This window comes from Anguilla rostrata, chromosome 7 (genome assembly GCF_018555375.3).
Source record: "Anguilla rostrata isolate EN2019 chromosome 7, ASM1855537v3, whole genome shotgun sequence".
Taxonomy (NCBI): Eukaryota; Metazoa; Chordata; class Actinopteri; order Anguilliformes; family Anguillidae; genus Anguilla; species Anguilla rostrata.
Genome location: NC_057939.1, coordinates 174,013 through 198,408, shown reverse-complemented (window position 1 = coordinate 198,408; position 24,396 = coordinate 174,013). Strand labels below are relative to the sequence as shown.

Genomic DNA, 24,396 nt, shown 5'->3' with positions numbered 1-24,396 from the left:
GTGGACTCCAGTTAAAACCACACATTTCTGAATGGCTTCTGCCTGGAAACTGAGAATTGTACATGGCAAAACAATCATTTTGTGGGCAGCTAACCATCTTTGGTTGATTTTGAAGTATGCTTGGCATTATATTCTGGAAAGGTCCATTTGTGGCCAAGTTTTAATTGTTAGAATTTATTTGTTGGCTTTCAAGGGTTAAAATGGACATGGGCTGCCTATTTACCAGCTAATTTAACTGCCTCTGACTGTGACCTGCCCAACCCATTTTCACTCTGCAAGATCCCTCATTACATTCCTGTTACCGTTCATTCTGTCATTCTACCCTATCTGATAAACCAGGCCAGCCAGCGTGACGCGCTCCCCTTCGACAGCCGGGTTCCTCCTGAAATTTATTCTTAGCGAGACGTTTTTTCTTGCCACAAGTGTTTTTTTGTCCCACTGGGGAGTTTTTTTTTTTTTGCCTGAACAGCTTACTTTTTTGAGGGGTTCCAGCCTATTTTTTGTGCAGTTGTATTCCTACTGTAAAGTGTCTTTGTGACAGTGTCCCTGTGAAAAACACTGTACAATTAAAGTTGAATTGAATCAAAAATTTTAAATGAGATGAATCAATAGCTCTCAACTTACCATTGATAGAAAGAAATGGTATGTGCACAAGTGTATTCATTTCTGTTTCAACCATTTATATATTTAATATTGAGTATAAACCTACAGCTACACATTTAATATCAGACTACATTTATTTTAATCAGTACTGCACATATTTCATAAATCCATTTCATGGAGTAACTAAATACACAAATGAGACATGTTTTATGTGATAGAAAGGAATACTTAAAATCTCAGCAGGAGAAAACAGCCCTGGTCCACACACACACACACACACACACACACCCACACACCCACATATACTCATACACACACACACTCTCACACATACAGGTACACACGTACATACGTACATAAGTACACACACTCTCACACACATGCACACACACATTTTAATTCTTTATTTTGGTCCACATTTATAAATGCACGCAGACACATACATACCTACACACACAAGCACACACACACATTTGTGTATTCACATCTCTGTCTTCCTTCTGCCTCTCACACACACCAGCTTTGCAAGAAACAACAGCACACCGCCATCTGGTGGCAATGTTCTGTGCTCGCACTCACCCATATTATGGTCAACATGCATCCACAGATAAAATGAACAGAAGGTTCCCATGGAGCTAACCCTAACTGGAGCCACACCGTCTGCAATCATCTTTCTGTCTTTATTTTGTGCCCAACTGTTTCCAAACTGTCAGAGCTCAGGATCCATTTTATGAGGAATACATTTTCTGTGGCCAACCCTGAATCACACTGGCCTGCTCAGCTTGGGAACCTTGCTACACACCGCATGGACGTTCAGATTACTCTAATCAGTTTGTTTCTGGAGTAACAGTTTCCTGCCCAAATGGGGAAGGAGAAGGCGGGACTTTCTCACTCGGTTTCACCCGAACAGACTGGTGTGATTTACAGTGAAACTTATCAACCATGTCAGCATTAGCTAGGCACAGTATTCAAGTGACAGAACAGATAGCCTCTGCACATCACCCCATATAATACAAAATACTGGTTTTAAAAATCAGTGCAAAACTGTGGTGATGTGCACCAGTGGTTATGTCCTGTTTTAAGGCTTCTTGCAGTACAGTAAACTGCCACAAATGACAGTACAAAGGTTACAGTAGGACTAACAGAGAATTCAATGCAACACGTGATGCACTTTTTTGTCTCTATTCAGTACTGGGGGTGTGCTGGAGGGTCTGCTGGCTTTTATTAGAGTTTATGTTACACATGTATAAGCTATATACAAAAATTACATGACTAATAAACATCTCCTACAAGAAAATATCATCATTAGTGCTGCATTATGTGTGTGTATCGCTGTGTCTCAGGTACTGGTAAAAATAAATAGCCGGGGGTGCCTCAGATGGATCAGATTTTCTGAGGATTGTGGGAAAGCAAATGGAAAAGAGGATTATGGGAAAGTAAGTTCAGAAGAGAACAATGGGGAGCAAGTGAAGAAGAGGATTGTGGAAAAGTGAGTGCAGAAGAGCATTGTGGGAAATGTGAGTGCAGAAGGGCATTGTGGGAAAGTGAGTGCAGAAGTGAACAGTGGGGGAGCAAGTGAAGAAGAGGATTGTGGGAAAGTGAGTGAAGAAGAGCATTGTGGAAAAGTGAGTGTAGAAGGGCATTGTGGGAAAGTGAGTGCAGAAGTGAACAGTGGGCGAGCAAGTAAAGAAGAGGATTGTGGGAAAGGGAGTGAAGAAAGGGATTGTGGGAAATGGAGTTCAGAAGAGAACAAGGGTGGAGTGAGTGAAGAAGGGGATTGTGGGAAAGGAAGTTCAGAAGAGAACATTGGGGGAACGAGTGAAGAAGAGGATTGTGGGAAAGGGAGTTCAGAAGAGAACATTGGGGGAGCAAGTGAAGAAGGGGATTGTGGGAAAGGGAGTTCAGATGTTATAAACTGTGTCCTGCAGCTCCTCTCGGATGCTGTTGAGCTCCACCAGTGCCTCATGCAGCCGGTTTGCCACCTCCCGTATCTTAGCAGCGAACTCCGTCTTGCAGCCTTTCTTTAGCTCCCGGGAGTCCTTGTCCATGTAGTAGTCGTCCATGCCCTGGAACAGCCCCGTCAGCACGGTGCTGACCTGGCTGCTGAGCTGCACCGCCCGCTCGCTGGCACCGCTGGCCTCACTGGCCATCTGCACCGCCCTGCTGAGCCCCAGCCCCTGCTCTCCCGCCAAGTCCATCTTCAGCAGGTTGTAGGCCAGGAGCTTCTCCAGGCCCTGCTGCACATAGCGCAGGCACTTGCTAATGTCGGCCATCTTGGTCTGGTAGTCCTCAACGATCCTCTCCACCTTCTTGCGGTCCTGGGAGTTGTGGACGGAGTCGGAGATGGAGGCGGAGGCGGAGGTGAGCCCCCCGGCGGTGGCCACGCCTATCCCCACAGCCGTGATGATCAGAGACGCCCCCAGAGTGACCAGAGCCAGAGCCAGGCCGGCGATGGCAGTGACCCCTCCCACGGCGCTGGTGGTGCCCCCCGTGATGGAGGCGATCTTGGCTTTCTTGTGGAACTCATTGATGTTCTCTGCGATGGCGTTGAGGTCGATGATGTGCTGCCAAAGACCCTCTGCCTGCTCCATGAAGACCTTGTTAAAGACATGAATGCCCTTCTGCACCTTCTCCGCCAGCACCTTCAGCTCCCTGGGAGAGAAGGATCCCCTGTTTCAGCGTGTTATTAAACGGCTTTTATTTTCCCGATTCGATTCGCTTTGGCAGCGTATACTTACTTCACCTCGCCGTCTCCCACCCAGTCTTCATCATCTGAGGGAAGTTCATCCCACTCTGAGGAGAAACAGGAGTTACACCCTGAGAGAACACAAACTATCTGTGTGTGTGTGTGAGTGTGTGTGTGTGTGAGAGAGTGTGTGTGTGTGCGTGCGTATGTGTGTGTGAGTGTGTGTGTGCGTATGTGTGTGTGAGTGTGAGTGTGAGTGTGTGTGTGTGTGTGTGTGCGTATGTGTGTGTGTGTAGGAGTGTGTGTGTGTGAGAGTGTGTATGTGTGTGTGTGTGTGTGTGTGTGTGTGTGTGTGTGTGTGTGTGTGTGTGCGTATGTGTGTGTGTAGGAGTGTGTGTGTGTGTGAGTGTGTGTGTGCGTATGTGTGTGTGAGTGTGTGTGCGTATGTGTGTGTGCGTGTGCGCATATGTGTGTGTGTGTGCGCGCGTATGTGTATGAGTGTGTGTGTGTGTGTGAGTATGTGAGTGTGAGCGTGTGTGCATATGTGTGTGTGTGTGTGTGTGTGTGCGTATGTGTGTGTGTGTGTGTGTGTGTGTGTGTGCGTATGTGTGTGTGTGAGTGTGTGTGTGTGCGTATGTGTGTGTGTGTGAGTGTGTGTGTGCGTATGTGTGTGTGAGTGTGTGTGCATATGTGTGTGTGTGTGTGTGTGTGTGTGCGTATGTGAGTGTGAGCGTGTGTGTGGGTGGTGCGTATGTGTGTGTGTGGTGTGAGTGTGTGTGTGTGTGTGGTGTGTGTGTGTGTGTATGTGTTGGTGTGTGTGTGTGTGTGAGGTGTGTGTGTGTGTGTGTGTGGTGTGTGTGTGTGTGTGTGTGGTATGGTGTGTGTGTTGAGTGGTTGTGTGTGTGTGTGTTGTGAGTGTGTGTGTGTGTGCTATGTGTGTGTGTGATGGTGTGTGTGTGTGTGGTATGTGGTGTGAGTGTGTGATGTGTGTGTGTGTGTGTGTGTGTGTGCGTTGTGTGTGTGTGAGTGTGTGTGTGCGTATGTGTATGAGTGTGTGTGTGTGTGTGAGTATGTGAGTGTGAGCGTGTGTGCATATGTGTGTGTGTGTGTGTGTGTGTGTGCGTATGTGTGTGTGTGTGAGTGTGTGTGAGTTCACTTTCAAACGCAGACTGAAGACTCATCTCTTCAGGCTGCACCTCTCCCCACCCCTCCCTAGCCTATAGTTCAGCTCATTGTACCTAGCTAGGATAATTTGAATTATGTAGTGTTTGGTAGTGATTGGTTGTTTGTATGATTAGGTTGTTCCGTGCTAGTTTGTACTTTGTACTTGAGTGGATCTTGCTGGCTGAACATCTTACTCCTCAGGGTTGATCTGTCGATTGGCTACTTGGAACTACGATCCTTGTTCACGTCTAGTTGTATTTGCGCTGCTACATCTTGATAATGCAATGTTGTGAGTGGCGTGTGTGATGGTGTTGTGAATGCTGTATATGTTGTATGTGTAGTGTGTGTGAGTGTGTGGATGTGTGTGGTTGTGTGTGTGTGTGGATGTGTGTGTGTGTGGTGGAGTGTGTGTGTGAGTGTGTGTGTGTGTGGTGGTGAGTGTGTGTGAGTGTGTGTGAGTGTTGTGTGGTGTGTGTGGTGTGTGTGAGTGTGTGTGTGAGTGTGTGTGAGTGTGTGTGTGTGGTAGTGTGTGGTGTGTGTGTGATGTGTGAGTGTGTGTGGTGTGTGTGTGTGTGTGTGTGTGTGTGTGTGTGGTGTGTGTGTGTGTGTGTGTAGTGTGTGTGTGTGTGTGTGTGGTGTGTGTGTGTATGTGTGTGTGTGAGTGTGTGTGTGTGTGTGTGTGTGTGTGTGTGTGTGTGTGCGTATGTGTGTGTGTGAGTGTGTGTGTGTGTGTGTGTGTGTGTGAGTGTGTGTGCACATTTACGTGTTTGACTCACGTTCCACTGTGTTCCACCACTCCATCAGGCTGTCAGTGTCCTGCGGAAGAAAACTGTAAGTCCCTCTCTCCATCTGTTTCTCTCTCTCCCTCTCTCCCCCTCTCTCCATCTGTTTCTCTATCTCCCTCTCTCTCTCCCTCCTCCCTCCCGCCCGCCCTCTCTCTCTCTCTCTCTCTCTCCCTCCCTCTCAAATTATGTGGCATTATCATAGTAATACTCTCATTAAACATTCATGCCTAATTAAAAACAATAGTTCTTCCAGGACTCAAAACTGTGGCTGGTTTGAGCCAGAAGTTTGTTTCCCCTTGTTCTCTCGCATGGTACTTCCTGTTCTCTCGCAGGGTACTTCCTGTTCTCTCGCACAGTACTTCCGTTCTCCTACAGCTAGAGGTCGCCATAGCTCCTTTGTCAAGTCAACTGTCAAAGAATCATCCCATCCCTGCACCACCCCAATCTTTACTCATTAAGAATAGAACAAGTGATACCTGCACGTTTAATTCAGTTCAGTTCCTACCCTGGACATGCTGCAGTGCTTTTACATGTTTCAACCTCATTTGCTACCACAGCCAGGTTTTATACTCATCACTTCACCCAGTGACATGGCAGAGCTGTTTTTTCTGGTGCAAATAATGGTAAACAGTGATTGCCCAGCTCAGATCTGCAGATGCCATCAAAATCCAGAACTGAGTACACTGGAAGGGATAATGGGTTACGTCTGCACACTTGCTAGGGATGACAAATCCTGACAGGTGTAATAAAATAATTTGAGCTGGTTGATAGAAACATGGTTTATTTTTGAGTTGATTGGGAATGTAATACGTTGTGAGTTTCTCTGCAACTTCACTGAAAGTTTCGATGCTTTGGTGGTTTATTGTTTTGTCTGGGCTGTGTGTCATCTGCAGAGCAAGTGCACGAGAACTGCACACAAATTAGTAAAAGTACACTATCATTGCAGTTATACCGCAATTAAAAAGAAGTGTGTCCAAAATATTGCATAATACTTTCGTAATACTTTCCTTCCTGACTCTCCCCATATTAGGTCAGCTAATTGTTTTTATAAATGTCTCGATTAGAAACTTAGTTGTATGTTTTTTCACTTCACTGTGCTGCTGGAGTGCCTATGGCACCCCCTGGAGGATAACCATAGAAATACAAGTTTAAATCTCTGTAGATCCCCTGATGGATCCCCTAGCTCAGGTCCTTCAGGGACGCATCTACTGTTCATACTATTTATAATCTAGTTATCCCATTTAACATTTTTAACATTCATAACCATTATAATCTACAACCCACACCAATTATAATCAGTAATTATAACCTTTAAATCTACTTTCCAGAACCTCTTTAATCTAATGATATCACTGTTTATAATAAAAAAAAGTTTAACACTGAAAATCAATGATTAACTATTATGATATATATAACCTTTATAATCTATGATCTGTAACATTTACAATCAGTATTATATCCTGTATAATCCAGAGTTTTATACCCTGTATAACGTAACGGCTCCCTTGCAGGTGAAAGACTGCAGTGGAAGGAGTGTGTACTCTCCCCAGGTGTGGGTGTGGCCCATGGGCTATGCAGCTAAAACAGGTTCTCAGGAATGCATGTTTAGGTGTGTGCATTCCCAGCATGCTTTAGGAGTAAACCACTGACCCCATCCTCCATTCCTCCAGTCTCCTCCACCTTCCCTCCGTTTACCAAGCTCTCGTCCCTCTGAGCAGACAACCACTCTGCCTGAGATAGAGAGAGAGGGGGGGGAGAAAGAGAGAAGTAGAGATGGTGAGGGCGGAGAGAGGGGAAAGAGAAGTAGAGATGGTGAGGGGAGGGGAGAGGGGAGAAAGAGAGAGAGAGAGATGGTGAGGGGGAGAGAGGAGAGAGAGATGGTTTACTCTGATGTGTAAGACTGTGAAATCACTTAAAATATCATCTAGTGTAAGGTCAGTTGGACTCTACCAAGGCACAAATACCGCAGAGCTGGTTGGGTCAGTTTCTCTGCACAGAGGTGTTAAGACAGGGGTGATTGGAACAGATGTCAGTTTGCAGAAGCTGGTTTATGGAGTTCATGGAGTGGCTCAGTGTGTGAGTGGCTCAGTGTGTGTGTGTGTGTGTGTGTGTGAGTGACTCAGTGTGTGAGTGACTCAGTGTGCGAGTGGCTCAGTGTGTGAGTGACTCAGTGTGCGAGTGGCTTAGTGTGTGAGTGACTCAGTGTGTGAGTGACTCAGTGTGCGAGTGGCTCAGTGTGTGAGTGACTCAGTGTGTGAGTGGCTCAGTGTGTGAGTGACTCAGTGTGTGAGTGGCTCAGTGTGTGAGTGTGCTCAGTGTGTGTGTATGTGTGACTCAGTGTGTGGTGCTCAGTGTGTGATCAGTTGTGAGTGACTCAGTGTGTGAGTGGCTCAGTGTGTGTGTTGACTCAGTGTGTGAGTGGCTCAGTGTGTGGAGTTGTGACTCAGTGTGTGATGATCAGTGTGTGGTGTGAGTGGACTCAGTGTGTGAGTGACTCAGTGTGGTGGAGTGATGGCTCAGTGTGGTGAGTGACCGTCTCAGTGTGTGTGATGACAGTTGATGAGTGACTCAGTGTGTGGAGTGGTAGTGACTCGTGTGTGAGTGAGGTGACTCAGTGTGAGGGCTCAGTGTGTGAGTGACTCAGTGTGGAGTGGCTCAGTGTGTGAGTGAGTGCTCAGTGTGTGAGTGGCTCAGTGTGTGAGTGAGTGACTCAGTGTGTGAGTGGCTCAGTGTGTGAGTGGTGACTCAGTGTGTGAGTGACTCAGTGTGCGAGTGGCTCAGTGTGTGAGTGACTCAGTGTGTGAGTGACTCAGTGTGTGAGTGGCTCAGTGTGTGAGTGAGTGACTCAGTGTGTGAGTGGCTCAGTGTGTGAGTGGCTCAGTGTGCGAGTGGCTCAGTGTGAGTGACTCAGTGTGTGAGTGACTCAGTGTGTGAGTGACTCAGGGGCGAGTGCTCAGTGTGTGAGTGGCTCAGTGTGGTGTGAGTGGACTCAGTGTGTGTGGTGGCTCAGTGTGTATGTGCTAAGTGGGGAGTGCCTCAGTGTGTGAGTGACTCAGTGTGTGAGTGGGACTCAGTGTGGTGAGTGGCTCAGTGTGTGATGATCAGTGTGTGAGTGACTCAGTGTGCGAGTGCTCAGGTGTGAGTGGCTCAGTGTGGGTGTGACTGGATCAGTGTGTGAGTGACTCAGTGTGTGAGTGGCTCAGTGTGGTGTGACTGTCAGTGTGTGAGTGACTCAGTGTGTGAGTGTCAGTGTGAGTGGCTCAGTGTGTGAGTGGCTCAGTGTGTGAGTGACTCAGTGTGTGAGTGACTCAGTGTGCGAGTGGCTCAGTGTGTGAGTGGCTCAGTGTGGGTGTGACTGGATCAGTGTGTGAGTGACTCAGTGTGTGAGTGGCTCAGTGTGGGTGTGACTGGATCAGTGTGTGAGTGACTCAGTGTGTGAGTGGCTCAGTGTGTATGTGGCTAAGTGTGCGAGTGGCTCAGTGTGTGAGTGGCTCAGTGTGTGAGTGAGTGACTCAGTGTGTGAGTGGCTCAGTGTGTGAGTGAGTGACTCAGTGTGTGAGTGGCTCAGTGTGTGAGTGACTCAGTGTGTGAGTGGCTCAGTGTGTGAGTGACTCAGTGTGTGAGTGGCTCAGTGTGTGAGTGACTCAGTGTGTGAGTGGCTCAGTGTGTGAGTGACTCAGTGTGTGAGTGGCTCAGTGTGTATGTGGCTAAGTGTGTGAGGGATTCAGTGAGTGAGTGACTCAGTGTGTGAGTGAGTGACTCAGTGTGTGAGTGTAGTGTATCAGTGTGGTGTGAGTGGGCTCAGTGTGTGAGTGATCTCAGTGTGTGCGAGTGACTCATAGTGGTGACTAGTGGACTCAGTGTTGCCGGCAGTGACTCAGTGTGCAAGTGGCTCAGTGTGTGTGTATGTGGCTCAGTGTGTGACTGACTCAGTGTGTGAGTGTCTCAGTGTGTGAGTATGTGACTCAGTGTGTGAGTGACTCATTGTGTGAGTATGTGACTCAGTGTGTGAGTGACTCATTGTGTGAGTATCTCAGTGTGTGTGTATGTGGCTCAGTGTGTGAGCGACTCAGTGTGTGAGTGACTCAGTGTGTGTGAGTGACTCAGTGTGTGTGTATGCGGCTCAGTGTGTGAGTGGCTCAGTGTGTGTGTATGTGGCTCAGTGTGTGTGTGACTGACTCAGTGTGTGGTATGTGGCTCAGTGTGTGAGTGGCTCAGTGTGTGAGTGGCTCAGTGTGTGTGTATGTGGCTCAGTGTGTGAGTGGCTCAGTGTGTGTTACCTCTGCTGCCTCAGACAGGTGATAGTTCTTGCAGGTAGCTCCAGGGGGAGTCTCAGGTAATGTAGCTCCCTTTGAATCTCTGCGCTGCAGGAAGGTGATTCTGAATTTCTTCCCTCTCTTTTGTCTCTGCTGAAACACATAAGAGGAGCATTGAGAATGTGTGCAGTAAGCAGCAGAAGAAAGAGAAGTAATGAGTGTGAGGATGGAATGATGCAAGCAGCGGTGAAAGTACTAGTACTGGATGAAGAGAGACATACCAGCCTATACTCCTCTGCCACATCATGCTCACCCTCCTCTCCCTCTCTCCCTTTGAAGAGATCTGCACCTTTCTGTACGAGTTCAGCTTCATTCTAATGCCCAGAACACAAATACCATTACACACGCAGACACATACACAAACACCATTACACACACGTTCACAAACACTATTACACACACAGACACACACACAAACACCATTACACACACACGTTCACAAACACCATTACACACGCAGGCACATACACAAACACCATTACACACACATGTTCACAAACAGTGTTACACACAGACACATACACAAACACCATTACACACACCGTTACACATGCAGGCACATACACAAACACCCTTACACACACACATTCACAAACACCATTACACACGCAGGCACATACACAAACACCATTACACACACATGTTCACAAACAGTGTTACACACAGACACATACACAAACACCATTACACACACCGTTACACACGCAGGCACATACACAAACACCATTACACACACGTTCACAAACACTATTACACACACAGACAGATACACAAACACCATTACACACACCGTTACACATGCAGGCACATACACAAACACCCTTACACACACACATTCACAAACACCATTACACACGCAGGCACATACACAAACACCATTACACACACATGTTCACAAACAGTGTTACACACAGACACATACACAAACACCATTACACACACCGTTACACACGCAGGCACATACACAAACACCATTACACACACGTTCACAAACACTATTACACACACAGACAGATACACAAACACCATTACACACACACGTTCACAAACACTGTTACACACAGACATATACACAAACACCATTACACACACGTTCACAAACACTGTTACACACAGACATGTACACAAACACCATTACACACACACGTTCACAAACACCATTACATACGCAGACACATACACAAACACCATTACACACACACGTTCACAAACACTGTTACACACACACACAACCACCATTACACACACATTCACAAACACTGTTGCACACGCAGGCACATACACAAACACCATTACACACACACGTTCACAAACACTGTTACACACACAGACACATACACAAACACCATTACACACACATGCTCACAAACACTATTACACACACAGACACATACACAAACACCGTTACACACACACGTTCACAAACACTGTTACACATGCAGACATACACAAACACCATTACACACACACGTTCACAAACACTGTTACACACGCACACAAACACCATTACACACACACATTCACAAACACTGTTACACATGCAGGCACATACACAAACACCATTACACACACAGGCACATACACAAACACCATTACACACACACATTCACAAACACCATTACACATGCAGACACATACACAAACAACATTACACACACATGCTCACAAACACTATTACACACGCACACAAACACCATAACACACACACATTCACAAACACTGTTACACACGCAGGCACATACACAAACACCATTACACACACACGTTCAGACGTTCTGACTCTGTGTGAGTGTCTCAGTGTGTGAGGGACTCAGTGTGTGAGTGGCTCAGTGTGTGAGTGACTCAGTGTGTGGGAGTGAGCTCAGGTGGAGTGCTCAGTGGTGTATGTGGCTCAGTGTGTGAGTGGCTCAGTGTGTGAGTGGCTCAGTGTGTGTGTATGCGGCTAAGTGTGTGAGTGGCTCAGTGTGTGAGTGACTCAGTGTGTGTGGTATGTGGCTCAGTGTGTGAGTGGCTCAGTGTGTGTGTATGCGGCTAAGTGTGTGAGTGGCTCAGTGTGTGTGATGGGCTCAGTGTGTGAGTGGCTCAGTGGTGGGCTCAGTGTGGTGAGCTCAGTGTGTGGTATGTGGCTCAGTGTGTGAGTGGCTCAGTGTGTGTGGTATGTGGCTCAGTGTGTGAGTGGCTCAGTGTGTGAGTGACTCAGTGTGTGTGGTATGTGGCTCAGTGTGTGAGTGACTCAGTGTGTGTGTATGCGGCTAAGTGTGTGAGTGGCTCAGTGTGTGTGTATGTGGCTCAGTGTGTGAGTGGCTCAGTGTGTGAGTGGCTCAGTGTGTGTGTATGTGGCTCAGGGTGTGAGTGACTCAGTGTGTGAGTGACTCAGTGTGTGTGAATGCGGCTCAGTGTGTGAGTGACTCAGTGTGTGTGTATGCGGCTCAGTGTGCGAGTGGCTCAGTGTGTGTTACCTCTGCTGCCTCAGACAGGTGATAGTTCTTGCAGGTAGCTCCAGGGGGAGTCTCAGGTAATGTAGCTCCCTTTGAATCTCTGCGCTGCAGGAAGGTGATTCTGAATTTCTTCCCTCTCTTTTGTCTCTGCTGAAACACATAAGAGGAGCATTGAGAATGTGTGCAGTAAGCAGCAGAAGAAAGAGAAGTAATGAGTGTGAGGATGGAATGATGCAAGCAGCGGTGAAAGTACTAGTACTGGATGAAGAGAGACATACCAGCCTATACTCCTCTGCCACATCCTGCTCATCCTCCTCTCCCTCTCTCCCTTTGAAGAGATCTGCACCTTTCTGTACGAGTTCAGCTTCATTCTAATGCCCAGAACACAAATACCATTACACACGCAGACACATACACAAACACCATTAGACACACGTTCACAAACACTATTACACACACAGACACACACACAAACACCATTACACACACACGTTCACAAACACCATTACACACGCAGGCACATACACAAACACCATTACACACACATGTTCACAAACAGTGTTACACACACAGACACACACACACAAACACCATTACACACACACACATTCACAAACACTCTTACACACACACACACACACACATACACAAACACCATTACACACACCGTTACACATGCAGGCACATACACAAACACCCTTACACACACACATTCACAAACACTGTTACACACGCAGGCACATACACAAACACCATTACACACACACGTTCACAAACACTATTACACACACAGACACACACACACAAACACCATTACACACACACACATTCACAAACACTCTTACACACACACACACACATACACAAACACCATTACACACACACGTTCACAGACACTGTAACACACAAACAAACACCATTACACACTCACGCGCCACACAAACACCATTACACACACACCACACAAACACCATTACACACACGTTCACAAACACTGTTATACACGCATTTGAGCTCACACACAAACACCGTTACACACATGCGCTCACAAACACGTTACGCACACATTCATAAACAAAAACACTGTTACACACAAGCATGCACACACAAACACCATTACACACACATGCTCACAAACACTGTTACACACACACATACATGGAAAAACACCATAACACACGTGGTCACACACACAAATACACAAACACAGTTATACACACACGGGCACACACAGACACCATTACACACGCACACATGCGCGCACACAAACACTGTTACACACACACGCTCACAAACACCATTACTCACACAAGCGTACAAACACAAACACTGTTACACACACATGCGTACACACAAACACTATCACACACACACACACAGACAAACAGGCTCAGTGTGTGAGTGGCTCATTGTGTGAGTGTCTCAGTGTGTGTGAGCAGATCTGTGTGTGAGTGGCTCATTGTGTGAGTGACTCAGTGTGTGTGTGAGTGGCTCAGTGTGTGAGTGACTCAGTGTGTGAGTGGCTCAGTGTGTGAGTGACTCAGTGTGTGTGTATGCGGCTAAGTGTGTGAGTGGCTCAGTGTGTGTGTATGTGGCTCAGTGTGTGAGTGGCTCAGTGTGTGAGTGACTCAGTGTGTGTGTATACGGCTAAGTGTGTGAGTGGCTCAGTGTGTGTGTATGTGGCTCAGTGTGTGAGTGGCTCAGTGTGTGTGAGTGACTCAGTGTGTGTGAGTGGCTCAGTGTGTGTGTATGTGGCTCAGTGTGTGAGTGGCTCAGTGTGTGTTACCTCTGCTGCCTCAGACAGGTGATAGTTCTTGCAGGTAGCTCCAGGGGGAGTCTCAGGTAATGTAGCTCCCTTTGAATCTCTGCGCTGCAGGAAGGTGATTCTGAATTTCTTCCCTCTCTTTTGTCTCTGCTAAAACACATAAGAGGAGCATTGAGAATGTGTGCAGTAAGCAGCAGAAGAAAGAGAAGTAATGAGTGTGAGGATGGAATGATGCAAGCAGCGGTGAAAGTACTAGTACTGGATGAAGAGAGACATACCAGCCTATACTCCTCTGCCACATCCTGCTCATCCTCCTCTCCCTCTCTCCCTTTGAAGAGATCTGCACCTTTCTGTACGAGTTCAGCTTCATTCTAATGCCCAGAACACAAATACCATTACACACGCAGACACATACACAAACACCATTACACACACGTTCACAAACACTATTACACACACAGACACACACACAAACACCATTACACACACACGTTCACAAACACCATTACACACACACGCAGGCACATACACAAACACCATTACACACACGTTCACAAACACTATTACACACACAGACAGATACACAAACACCATTACACACACACGTTCACAAACACTGTTACACACAGACATATACACAAACACCATTACACACACGTTCACAAACACTATTACACACACAGACAGTTACACAAACACCATTACACACACACGTTCACAAACACTATTACACACACAGACACACACACAAACACCATTACACACACACGTTCACAAACACCATTACACACGCAGGCACATACACAAACACCATTACACACACATGTTCACAAACAGTGTTACACACAGACACATACACAAACACCATTACACACACCGTTACACATGCAGGCACATACACAAACACCCTTACACACACACATTCACAAACACTGTTACACACGCAGGCACATACACAAACACCATTACACACACACGTTCACAAACACTATTACACACACAGACACACACACACAAACACCATTACACACACACACATTCACAAACACTCTTACACACACACACACACATACACAAACACCATTACACACAACGTTACACATGCAGGCACATACACAAACACCATTAGACACACATTCACAAACACCGCTACACACACGCACACACAAACAAACACCATTACATACACATTCACAAACACTGTTACACACGCACTCGACCACACACACAAACACCGTTACACACACACACAAACACCGTTACACACACATTCACAAACACTGTTACACACGCACTCGACCACACACACCGTTACACACACACACGCACACACACACAAACACCATTACACACACATTCACAAACACTGTTACACACGCACTTGACCACACACACAAACACCGTTACACACACACACGTTCACAAACACTATCACACACCGACACACACAACACAGAGCACACAGTGTTACAGTCAAGGACACACAGACATTTTACCTTTGATTGTCTTCGTGTGGGAATTGGCAAGGTGAACCTTCTGCTTTTCTTCTGAAAGGGGTTATGCAAAGTCAAAGGTCAAAATCAGACAGACTGCAGCTACTCTGGAAGTTGGAATCCTCCATTTGTGTGTAGCACTGAGCTTAGCGCTGCCCTACGTAGCCCTGTGCTTAGCGCTGCCCTACATAGCCCTGAGCTTAGCGCTACTCTGCATAGCCCTGTGCTTAGCGCTGCCCTACGTAGCCCTGAGCTTAGCGCTGCTCTATGTAGCCCTGTGCTTAGTGCTGCCCTACGTAGCCCTGTGCTACGTAATCCTGTGCTTAGCACTGCCCTACATAGCCCTGAGCTTAGCGCTGCCCCACATAGCCCTGTGCTTAGCGCTGCTCTACGTAGCTCTCTGATTAGCGTTGCCATATGTAGCCCTGAGCTTAGCGCTGCCCTATATAGCCCTGAGCTTAGCGCTGCCCTACATAGCCCTGAGCTTAGCGCTGCCCTATGTAGCCCTGAGCTTAGCGCTGCCCTACATAACCCTGAGCTTGGCGCTGCCCTACGTAGCCCTGTGCTACGTAGCCCTGTGCTTAGCGCTGCCCTACATAGCCCTGTGCTTAGTGCTGCCCTACGTAGCTCTGTAATAAGTGCTGCCCTACGTACCTCTGTAATTAGCGCTGCCCTATGCAGCCCTGAGCTTAGCGCTGCCCTACATAGCTCTGTGCTTAGCGCTGCCCTATGTAGCTCTGTAATTAGCACTGCCCTATGTAGCCCTGAGCTTAGCGCTGCCCTATATAACCCTGTGCTTAGGGCTGCCCTATGTAGCTCTCTGCTTACCATTGCCCTACATAGCCCTGAGCTTAGCGCTGCCCTATATAACCCTGTGCTTAGCGCTGCCCTATTTAGCTCTGAGCTTAGCGCTTCCCTATATAACCCTGTGCTTAGCACTGCCCTATTTAGCTTTGAGCTTAGCGCTGCCCTATATAACCCTGTGCTTAGCGCTGCCCTATTTAGCTCTGTGATTAGCGCTGCCCTATTTAGCTCTGAGCTTAGCGCTTCCCTATATAACCCTGTGCTTAGCACTGCCCTATTTAGCTCTGAGCTTAGCGCTTCCCTATATAACCCTGTGCTTAGCACTGCCCTATTTAGCTTTGAGCTTAGCGCTGCCCTATATAGCCCTGTGCTTAGCGCTGCCCTATTTAGCTCTGTGATTAGCGCTGCCCTACGTAGCCGTTTGCTTAGCGCTGCATTATGTAATTCTCTGCTTCGCATTTTTGAGAGACAGACATACGGCTTTGTAATTATTCTCAGCATTGTTCTCCATCGGGTCCTGGTTTCCCCATTCCATCCGTGTCCCTGACAGAACCTATGAGTAAAGGTAGGCCCAGATGAGTGGATGCAGGCACTGCACTCACAGACAGACACACAGAGACTCACAGACACACTCACAGAGAGTCACAGACACACTCACAGAGACTCACAGACACACTCACAGAGACTCACAGACAGACTCACAGATACACTTACAGAGACTCACAGACAGACTCACAGAGAGTCACAGACACACTCACAGAGAGTCACAGACACACTCACAGAGCAACACAAGTGCAAAGAGCAGGGATGGAAGTTCAGTAACTCCCCAGAGGGGCAACAAAATTCCCAAGAGAGACTGCAAGTGCATAGGTATAGCAGAGGTATAGGTAGAGGAGTGAGCATGTGTGCTGGTGTAGGAGAGCATGTGTGCAGGTGTAGGTGAGTGCGCGCAGGTGCATGTGAGCATGCGTGTAGGTGCAGGTGAGCATCTGTTTTTGTCTTACCTTCATAGACTCTCTTCTCAGTCTTAATCTGCCAGGCTGTTAAAGGAGGTGACATCTAGTTCAGTGATTCTTCATTTTTTACTCCTCGCTGAACATAAAACCCCACAAACATCAGTTTAAACACTAATAAATAACTATATTTACATACCGGCTTCCAATCAGGACAGAGCTCCGGACTGTCCTCCGGCCAATCTTCCACACATTTCTCCTGAAACACGCACACACACACAACAATTACACAAACATACAAATGTGCACAAACACACATTTCAAATACAATTCATACTGCACTTTCACACAAAACTAGCTCTCTCTCACATACACAGCTATCCAGCTGGCAAGCAGACAGACAGACAGACAGGCAGGCAGGCAGGCAGACAGACACACACCTCTCCGATGAGGAAGACGTTCTGATACACAGGGTATTCCTTACTATCCCAGGATTCATGGTCCTGTTACAGAAAAAAAATCCATTAATAATCCACACAGAGTAATACACACACACACCTATACACAGTAATATACACACACGCATACACACACACCCATGCGCACAGAGTAATATAGACACCTATACACAGTTATATATACACACTAATATACACACACTCATACACACAGTAATATACACACACCCATACACACTAATACACATACACCCACACACAGAGTAATATAGACACACCTATACACAGTAATATATACACACTAATATACACACACCCATACACACTAATACACATACACCCACTCACAGAGTAATACACACACACCTATACACAGTAATATATACACACTAATATACTAACTGGATTATTATTGATGTCATTGAAACGCCATTACTTTAAGGCTTTAATATCTCAACAATAGCAGTGTCTGTCAAAATGATGGTAAAATTTTGGGTCAAACCTGCAGGTTTAAGCCAAGCCCACTACATGTTTTATCCAAATACAGAGGAAAATAACTTGGTTGAACAAATAGATACAAATACAAATAGTGGCATCTCTCTCCACCCATAATCTGTATTACCGGTGTATGATTTCATAATTATGAGAAACAGGTAGAGAAAGAAACAGGGGGATGGAGACAGAGGGAGAGAGAGAAACAGGAAAGAGGGACAGAGGAAGAGATAAAGGGATAGAGAGACAGAGGGATAGAAAGAGATAAGGAGAAGAGGGAGGAAGAGTGTATGACCTTGTTGCGCGTAGATTTCAAGTCAGGACTCCTACTCCCATTCGCCGTGATATGTCCATTCTGAGCAAATAAAACATATTTATTAATCTTGTAATATTTACTAAACATTACCATTTACAGTACTTCCTCAATTTATGGAAACACTGAGCTTAAAGAAAAAGTTTAGTGCCCTCAAATCGCATTTGTGCCCTTCCTTTTGTTGTTTCTCATTTTCGTCTCTAAAAATGTATTTCAAAAAGTTTTCTTCTTGACCACGAGTGGTAAGGATATAATGCGACCATCAGCTGTTTGGAATAAGGTATAAACACCAAAAAACATATATAAAAATAGTTTTCTTTGCATGAACATTATCAGTTAATATAGAAAAATAATAGACAAAGAAATACTTGCAAGCTGATTATATTTGCAGCAGTATAAATCAGACTGATCCTTTATGTAGATATAAACTAATACATACAAGGTGTAATAATTATTACTTGTTAAACACAAATCCAATTATTTCTTCATTTTGGTTTAATGTTGACATTACATCTATTGAATAACATTTATTATGCCAGAAAGATACATTTAAGTAAAATATTGCATTTATCATCAAAATCTATTTATAAATGCAGTGTTTCCATAAAATGTGCGAATACTGCATTTATTAATCATAATAATTTTTCAACTCAACTTTTTACTGATCTACAATTTCACTTTTATTCTATTTTGAACATCACTATTTTCTCCTAAATTTAATAGAATCAAATATTTTCATCATTAAATTTTAGTAAAGAATTAAATGATGCTGATGACGCACCTCCTTCAGTTTTGGGAGTGGGGTCTTAAAGAGGTCATGTTTGGAGTCAGAGGGTGCGGTCTGGAAGAGGTCATGTTTGGAGTCAGAGGGTGTGGTCTTAAAGAGGTCATGTTTGGAGTCAGAGGGTGTGGTCTGGAAGAGATCATGCTTGGAGTCAGAGGGTGTGGTCTGGAAAAGGTCATATTTGGAGTCAGAGGGTGTGGTCTTAAAGATGTCATATTTGGAGTCAGAGGGTGTGGTCTGGAAGAGCTCATTCTTGGAGTCAGAAGGTGTGGTCTGGAAGAAGTCATGTTTGGAGTCAGAGGGTGCGGTCTTAAAGATGTCATATTTGGAGTCAGAGGGTGTGGTCTGGAAGAGATCATGTTTGGGGTCAGAGGGTGTGGTCTGGAAGAGGTCATATTTGGAGTCAGAGGGTGTGGTCTGGAAGAGGTCATGTTTGGAGTCAGAGGATGTGGTCTGGAAGAGGTCATATTTGGAGTCAGAGGGTGCGGTCTTAAATATGTCATATTTGGAGTCAGAGGGTGTGGTCTGGAAGAGGTCATGTTTGGAGTCAGAGGGTGTGGTCTGGAAGAGGTCATGCTTGGAGTCAGAGGGTGTGGTCTTAAAGATGTCATATTTGGAGTCAGAGGGTGTGGTCTGGAAGAGGTCATGCTTGGAGTCACAGGGTGCGGTCTTAAAGATGTCATATTTGGAGTCAGAGGGTGTGGTCTGGAAGAGGTCATGTTTGGAGTCAGAGGGTGCGGTCTGGAAGAGGTCATGTTTGGAGTCAGAGGGTGTGGTCTGGAAGAGGTCATGTTTGGAGTCAGAGGATGTGGTCTGGAAGAGGTCATGTTTGGAATCAGAGGGTGTGGTCTGGAAGAGATCATGTTTGGAGTCAGATAGTGTGGTCTTAAAGATGTCATATTTGGAGTCAGAGGGTGTGGTCTGGAAGAGGTCATGTTTGGAGTCAGAGGGTGTGGTCTGGAAGGTCTCTGGTTTCATCTTGCTGAGAGCAGGGTGGAGCGCTTTAGTTTCTTCTGCTCCACCCACTGCTCCATCCATCTCCGCAAAAACACAAATAATAAACATTAAATTTAAGTGGTTTATCTTAAGTAAGCAGTGAATACAAATAATTATTTCAGCTGTTTGTGTGGTTTGTGTAATTTTGTGTAAACAAATAGCCATCATCATCATCACCATGGTTACCTGGATTGGGTGGAACGGCACGTGGCCAACACGTTTTAGCATCCCCTGCAGCATTCTTGAACTCTGGGAACACGAAGCACACACATCACAAGACTAGTGAGCGACATCAAGAAAGGCAACGGCATGATGGACAATCCCAAACTCAAATCTATAGGGGTAACTGGCCTCGGATACAAGAGCCCTCTAAAAACTCACTGTGTGCACGAGATCTACGTCCACAGCACTAAAAACCCCCACCACGAGATCTACGTCCACAGCACCAAAAACCCCCACCACAAGATCTACGTCCACAGCACCAAAAACCCCCACCACAAGATCTACGTCCACAGCACTAAAAACCCCCACCACAAGATCGACGTCCACAGCACTAAAACCCCCACCATGAGATCGACGTCCACAGCACTAAAACCCCCACCACGAGATCTACATCCGCAGCACTAAAAACCCCCACCACGAGATCTTCGTCCACAGCACCAAAAAACCCCCCACCACGAGATCTTCGTCCACAGCACCAAAAAAAAACCCCACCACGAGATCTTCGTCCACAGCACCAAAAAAAAACCCCACCACGAGATCTACATCCACAGCACTAAAAACACCCACCACGAGATCTTCGTCCACAGCACCAAAAAACCCCCACCACGAGATCTACGTCCGCAGCACCAAAAAAACCCCACCACGAGATCTTCGTCCACAGCACCAAAAAACCTCGCCCACCACGAGATCTCGTCACGACCAGAAAAAAACCACCACACAGATTCACATCCACGCATAAAACCCAACCACCACGGATCTTCGTCCAACAGCACCAAAAAACCCCACACGAGATCTACGTCCACAGCACTAAAAACCCCACCACGAGATCTACGTCCACAGCACCAAAAAACCCCCACCACAGATCTACGTCCACAGCACCAAAAACCCCACCACGAGATCTACGTCCACAGACTAAAACCCCACACAGATCACTCCACACAAAAACCCCCACCACGAGATCTACATCCACAGCACTAAAACCCCACCACGAGATCTTCGTCCACAGCACCAAAAAACCCCCACCACGAGATCTACGTCCACAGCACTAAAACCCCCCACCACGAGATCTTCGTCCACAGCACCAAAAAAAAACCCCACCACGAGATCTACATCCACAGCACTAAAAACCCCCACCACGAGATCTTCGTCCACAGCACCAAAAAACCCCCACCACGAGATCTGCGTCCACAGCACTAAAAACACCCACCACGAGATCTACGTCCACAGCACCAAAAAAACCCACCACGAGATCTACGTCCACAGCACTAAAAAACCCCACCACAAGATCTACGTCCACAGCACCAAAAAAAACCCCACCACGAGATCTACGTCCACAGCACTAAAAAAACCCCACCACAAGATCTACGTCCACAGCACCAAAAAAACCCTCACCACGAGATCTACGTCCACAGCACCAAAAAAAACCCCACCACGAGATCTACGTCCGCAGCACTAAAAACACCTCCACCACGAGATCTACATCCGCAGCACTAAAAACACCTCCACCACGAGATCTACATCCACAGCACTAAAAACCCCCACCACGAGATCTACGTCCACAGCACTAAAAACCCCACCACGAGATCTACGTCCACAGCACCAAAAAAAACCCCACCACGAGATCTACATCCACAGCACTAAAAACCCCCACCACGAGATCTTCGTCCACAGCACCAAAAAACCCCCACCACGAGATCTACGTCCACAGCACTAAAACACCCACCACGAGATCTACGTCCACAGCACCAAAAAAACCCACCACGAGATCTACATCCACAGCACTAAAAACCCCACCACAAGATCTACATCCACAGCACCAAAAAAAACCCCACCACGAGATCTACGTCCACAGCACTAAAAAAACCCCACCACAAGATCTACGTCCACAGCACCAAAAAAACCCTCACCACGAGATCTACGTCCACAGCACCAAAAAAAACCCCACCACGAGATCTACGTCCGCAGCACTAAAAACACCTCCACCACGAGATCTACATCCACAGCACTAAAAACCCCCACCACGAGATCTACGTCCACAGCACTAAAAAAACCCCACCACAAGATCTACGTCCACAGCACCAAAAACCCCCCACAATGAGATCTACGTCCACAGCACTAAAAACCCCCACCACAAGATCTAGGTCCACAGCACTAAAAACCCCCACCACGAGATCTACATCCACAGCTCCAAAAACCCCCCACCATGAGATCTACGTCCACAGCACTAAAAAACCCCACCACAAGATCTACGTCCACAGCACTAAAAACCCCCACCACTCAAATGCACAGAGACAATGCTCACATACTCCTGTTTACACACACACCTCAATCACATTCACCTGTTTACACACACACACCACAATCACATTCACCTGTTTACACACACACACCTCAATCACATTCACCTGTTTACACACACACACCACAATCACATTCACCTGTTTACACACACACACCTCAAACACACTCACCTGTCTTCGCCTCCACACGTACTCCTCATACTCTCCATCCTCTATCTCCTTCCCCCTCTCCATCCTCTAGGAAAGAAGCGCGACACAGCTGTGGATCATGTATTCCCCAAATTAATGTTCAGATCAGTGAAAGTACCGCTGTCTTTATGCGGATTTTACAGCACACTCCGACATCTTTTCAGCGTTTCAGGCATGTTTTTCGCGAACCACGAGAACCCAAACAAAAGGAAAAGACACGAGTATAAATGTATTAAGAAAATGTGCTAAGTTTCAGAAATAAAACTAGTAATATGATGACACGTGGTAAAGTTAAGTAACACACGTAGTTATAATTCAACATACACGTTAATGTCATAAAGTAACGTTTGGTTTAATAAATCCGTTTTCATTTTCAAGTTACGCAGCACGTTCAGATCACATCGCGGCCACATTCCACGAATGACGGCAGATGATAGGCATGCTATGATCACATTGACTTCGTATATGATTGAAGTAGCCATATGCATATAATAAATCATATATCGGATTATACAGAAAACTCACCACAATGCTCTGGTCCTGTAGTGTTTAACCTCTTTGTGTTATGGTTGCGTGGGAGTACCAGCAGTAGCCTATTTCTGATGCAGCGACCAACTGAGTGAGTTTCCGTCTACTTATTTTCGATGTTTGTTTCTTAGCCTGCTCTTCCGGACGCATTCTTTCTTCATTTGCGGAGAAGCCTGTCAGGTGAGTTTCATATGAGAGGGACAAGTGGAGCCGGCTGTGCAAATGAGGGGTGTGACCGCTCCGGTCCTTCAGAGGGGAGGCGTGGAGCCCCTCTCTAATACGCCGCTGCCGCGGTCCGGCGTGGAGCCCCTCTAATGAGCCGCTGCCGCGGCCTAGGGGACTCATTCATCAAATTGTATCATACATAGTGGCTTGCTCAGAAGACCATGACGAAGTCGTTTTTTGATAAAATCACACTTTGCCATGAATGTTATCGTATCTCTACTTGAAGTTTATACTAGACGTAAGTTAACTGCCTACTAGTTGTGTGAAGGTCGGCAGATTATTATAGGAATACTCTGTCGTGTTGGCGCTCGTGTTATAGACATGCGCTCTATGGCGCTCGTGTTAGACATACTCTACCCATGTACATGCTGTACTTCTTCCAGATCATTATTGTGACTATTTCTGTTTGTCACTCGTAGATTAAGTGGCAGTTCCCAATCAGGATTCTACAGTTTGTCAAGTAAATAAACAACTAAATGACTAACTCAATAAATAAATTAAATAAATAAATAAATTCACAAACTTTGATTGTGTAGCACTTTTAATGTGCAAGTCCAAGTTCTCCAAGTTTGTTTCAGAGATTAAATGAGAAAGAGTTTGGTGTATGGTAAAACAGAACTAGGACAGCAATGCATAGTAATGAAATGCATTAAAACATAATGAAAAGAGATTTAAAATAGTAAAAATGCGACTGAAGGAAATTAGAGGAAGTGTCATAAAATGGATTAGCATACAATAAAAAATAACAAAAAATCCCCAGATGAAATTATGCATCCTGCAGGACCATGTTTGGGCTGTAAAATAAGTTATGCTGTGGGAAAATGTTTATTTGGATATGCTTATTATTGCTGAAACTGTTGATGGTTAATTAATTAAATACTG

The 24,396-nt window shown here is 46.1% G+C and overlaps 1 protein-coding gene across 8 annotated transcripts; it reads right to left on the bottom strand.

The window, feature by feature from the left end:
• Window positions 1-718: 718 nt before the first annotated feature.
• Window positions 719-23,538, bottom strand: LOC135258674 (uncharacterized). Of its 8 annotated transcripts, none has more exons than XM_064342128.1 (20): window positions 23,287-23,538; window positions 22,744-22,809; window positions 20,237-20,299; window positions 19,052-20,092; window positions 18,253-18,312; window positions 17,448-17,510; window positions 17,207-17,266; window positions 17,059-17,094; window positions 16,533-16,607; window positions 15,254-15,304; window positions 14,036-14,128; window positions 13,779-13,907; window positions 12,271-12,363; window positions 12,014-12,142; window positions 9,776-9,868; window positions 9,519-9,647; window positions 6,889-6,969; window positions 5,230-5,269; window positions 3,342-3,396; window positions 719-3,255 (listed from the first exon to the last, which is right to left on the bottom strand). In XM_064342128.1, the coding sequence occupies exons 2-20, from the start codon at window positions 22,804-22,806 to the stop codon at window positions 2,505-2,507; spliced, it is 3,105 nt and encodes a 1,034-aa protein (XP_064198198.1). In that variant the 5' UTR covers window positions 22,807-22,809; window positions 23,287-23,538; the 3' UTR covers window positions 719-2,504. The 8 variants fall into 8 exon arrangements, with proteins under 8 accessions (XP_064198198.1, XP_064198201.1, XP_064198200.1 ...); XM_064342131.1 differs by having other exon boundaries at window positions 12,014-12,139; window positions 19,052-20,096; window positions 20,238-20,299; XM_064342130.1 differs by having other exon boundaries at window positions 13,779-13,904; window positions 19,052-20,096; window positions 20,238-20,299.
• Between the last annotated feature and the right edge of the window lie 858 nt (window positions 23,539-24,396).

Coding starts and splice junctions, on each gene's coding strand:
- LOC135258674 (XM_064342126.1), bottom strand. CDS start 22,806: ATGGAGAGGGGGAAGGAGATAGAGGATGGAGAGTATGAGGAGTACGTG. Junction 17,267..17,447: donor ACGTCTTCCTCATCGGAGAG/GTGTGTGTCTGT, acceptor TGCGTGTTTCAG/GAGAAATGTGTGGAAGATTG. Junction 3,256..3,341: donor GTGGGAGACGGCGAGGTGAA/GTAAGTATACGC, acceptor CTTCTCTCCCAG/GGAGCTGAAGGTGCTGGCGG.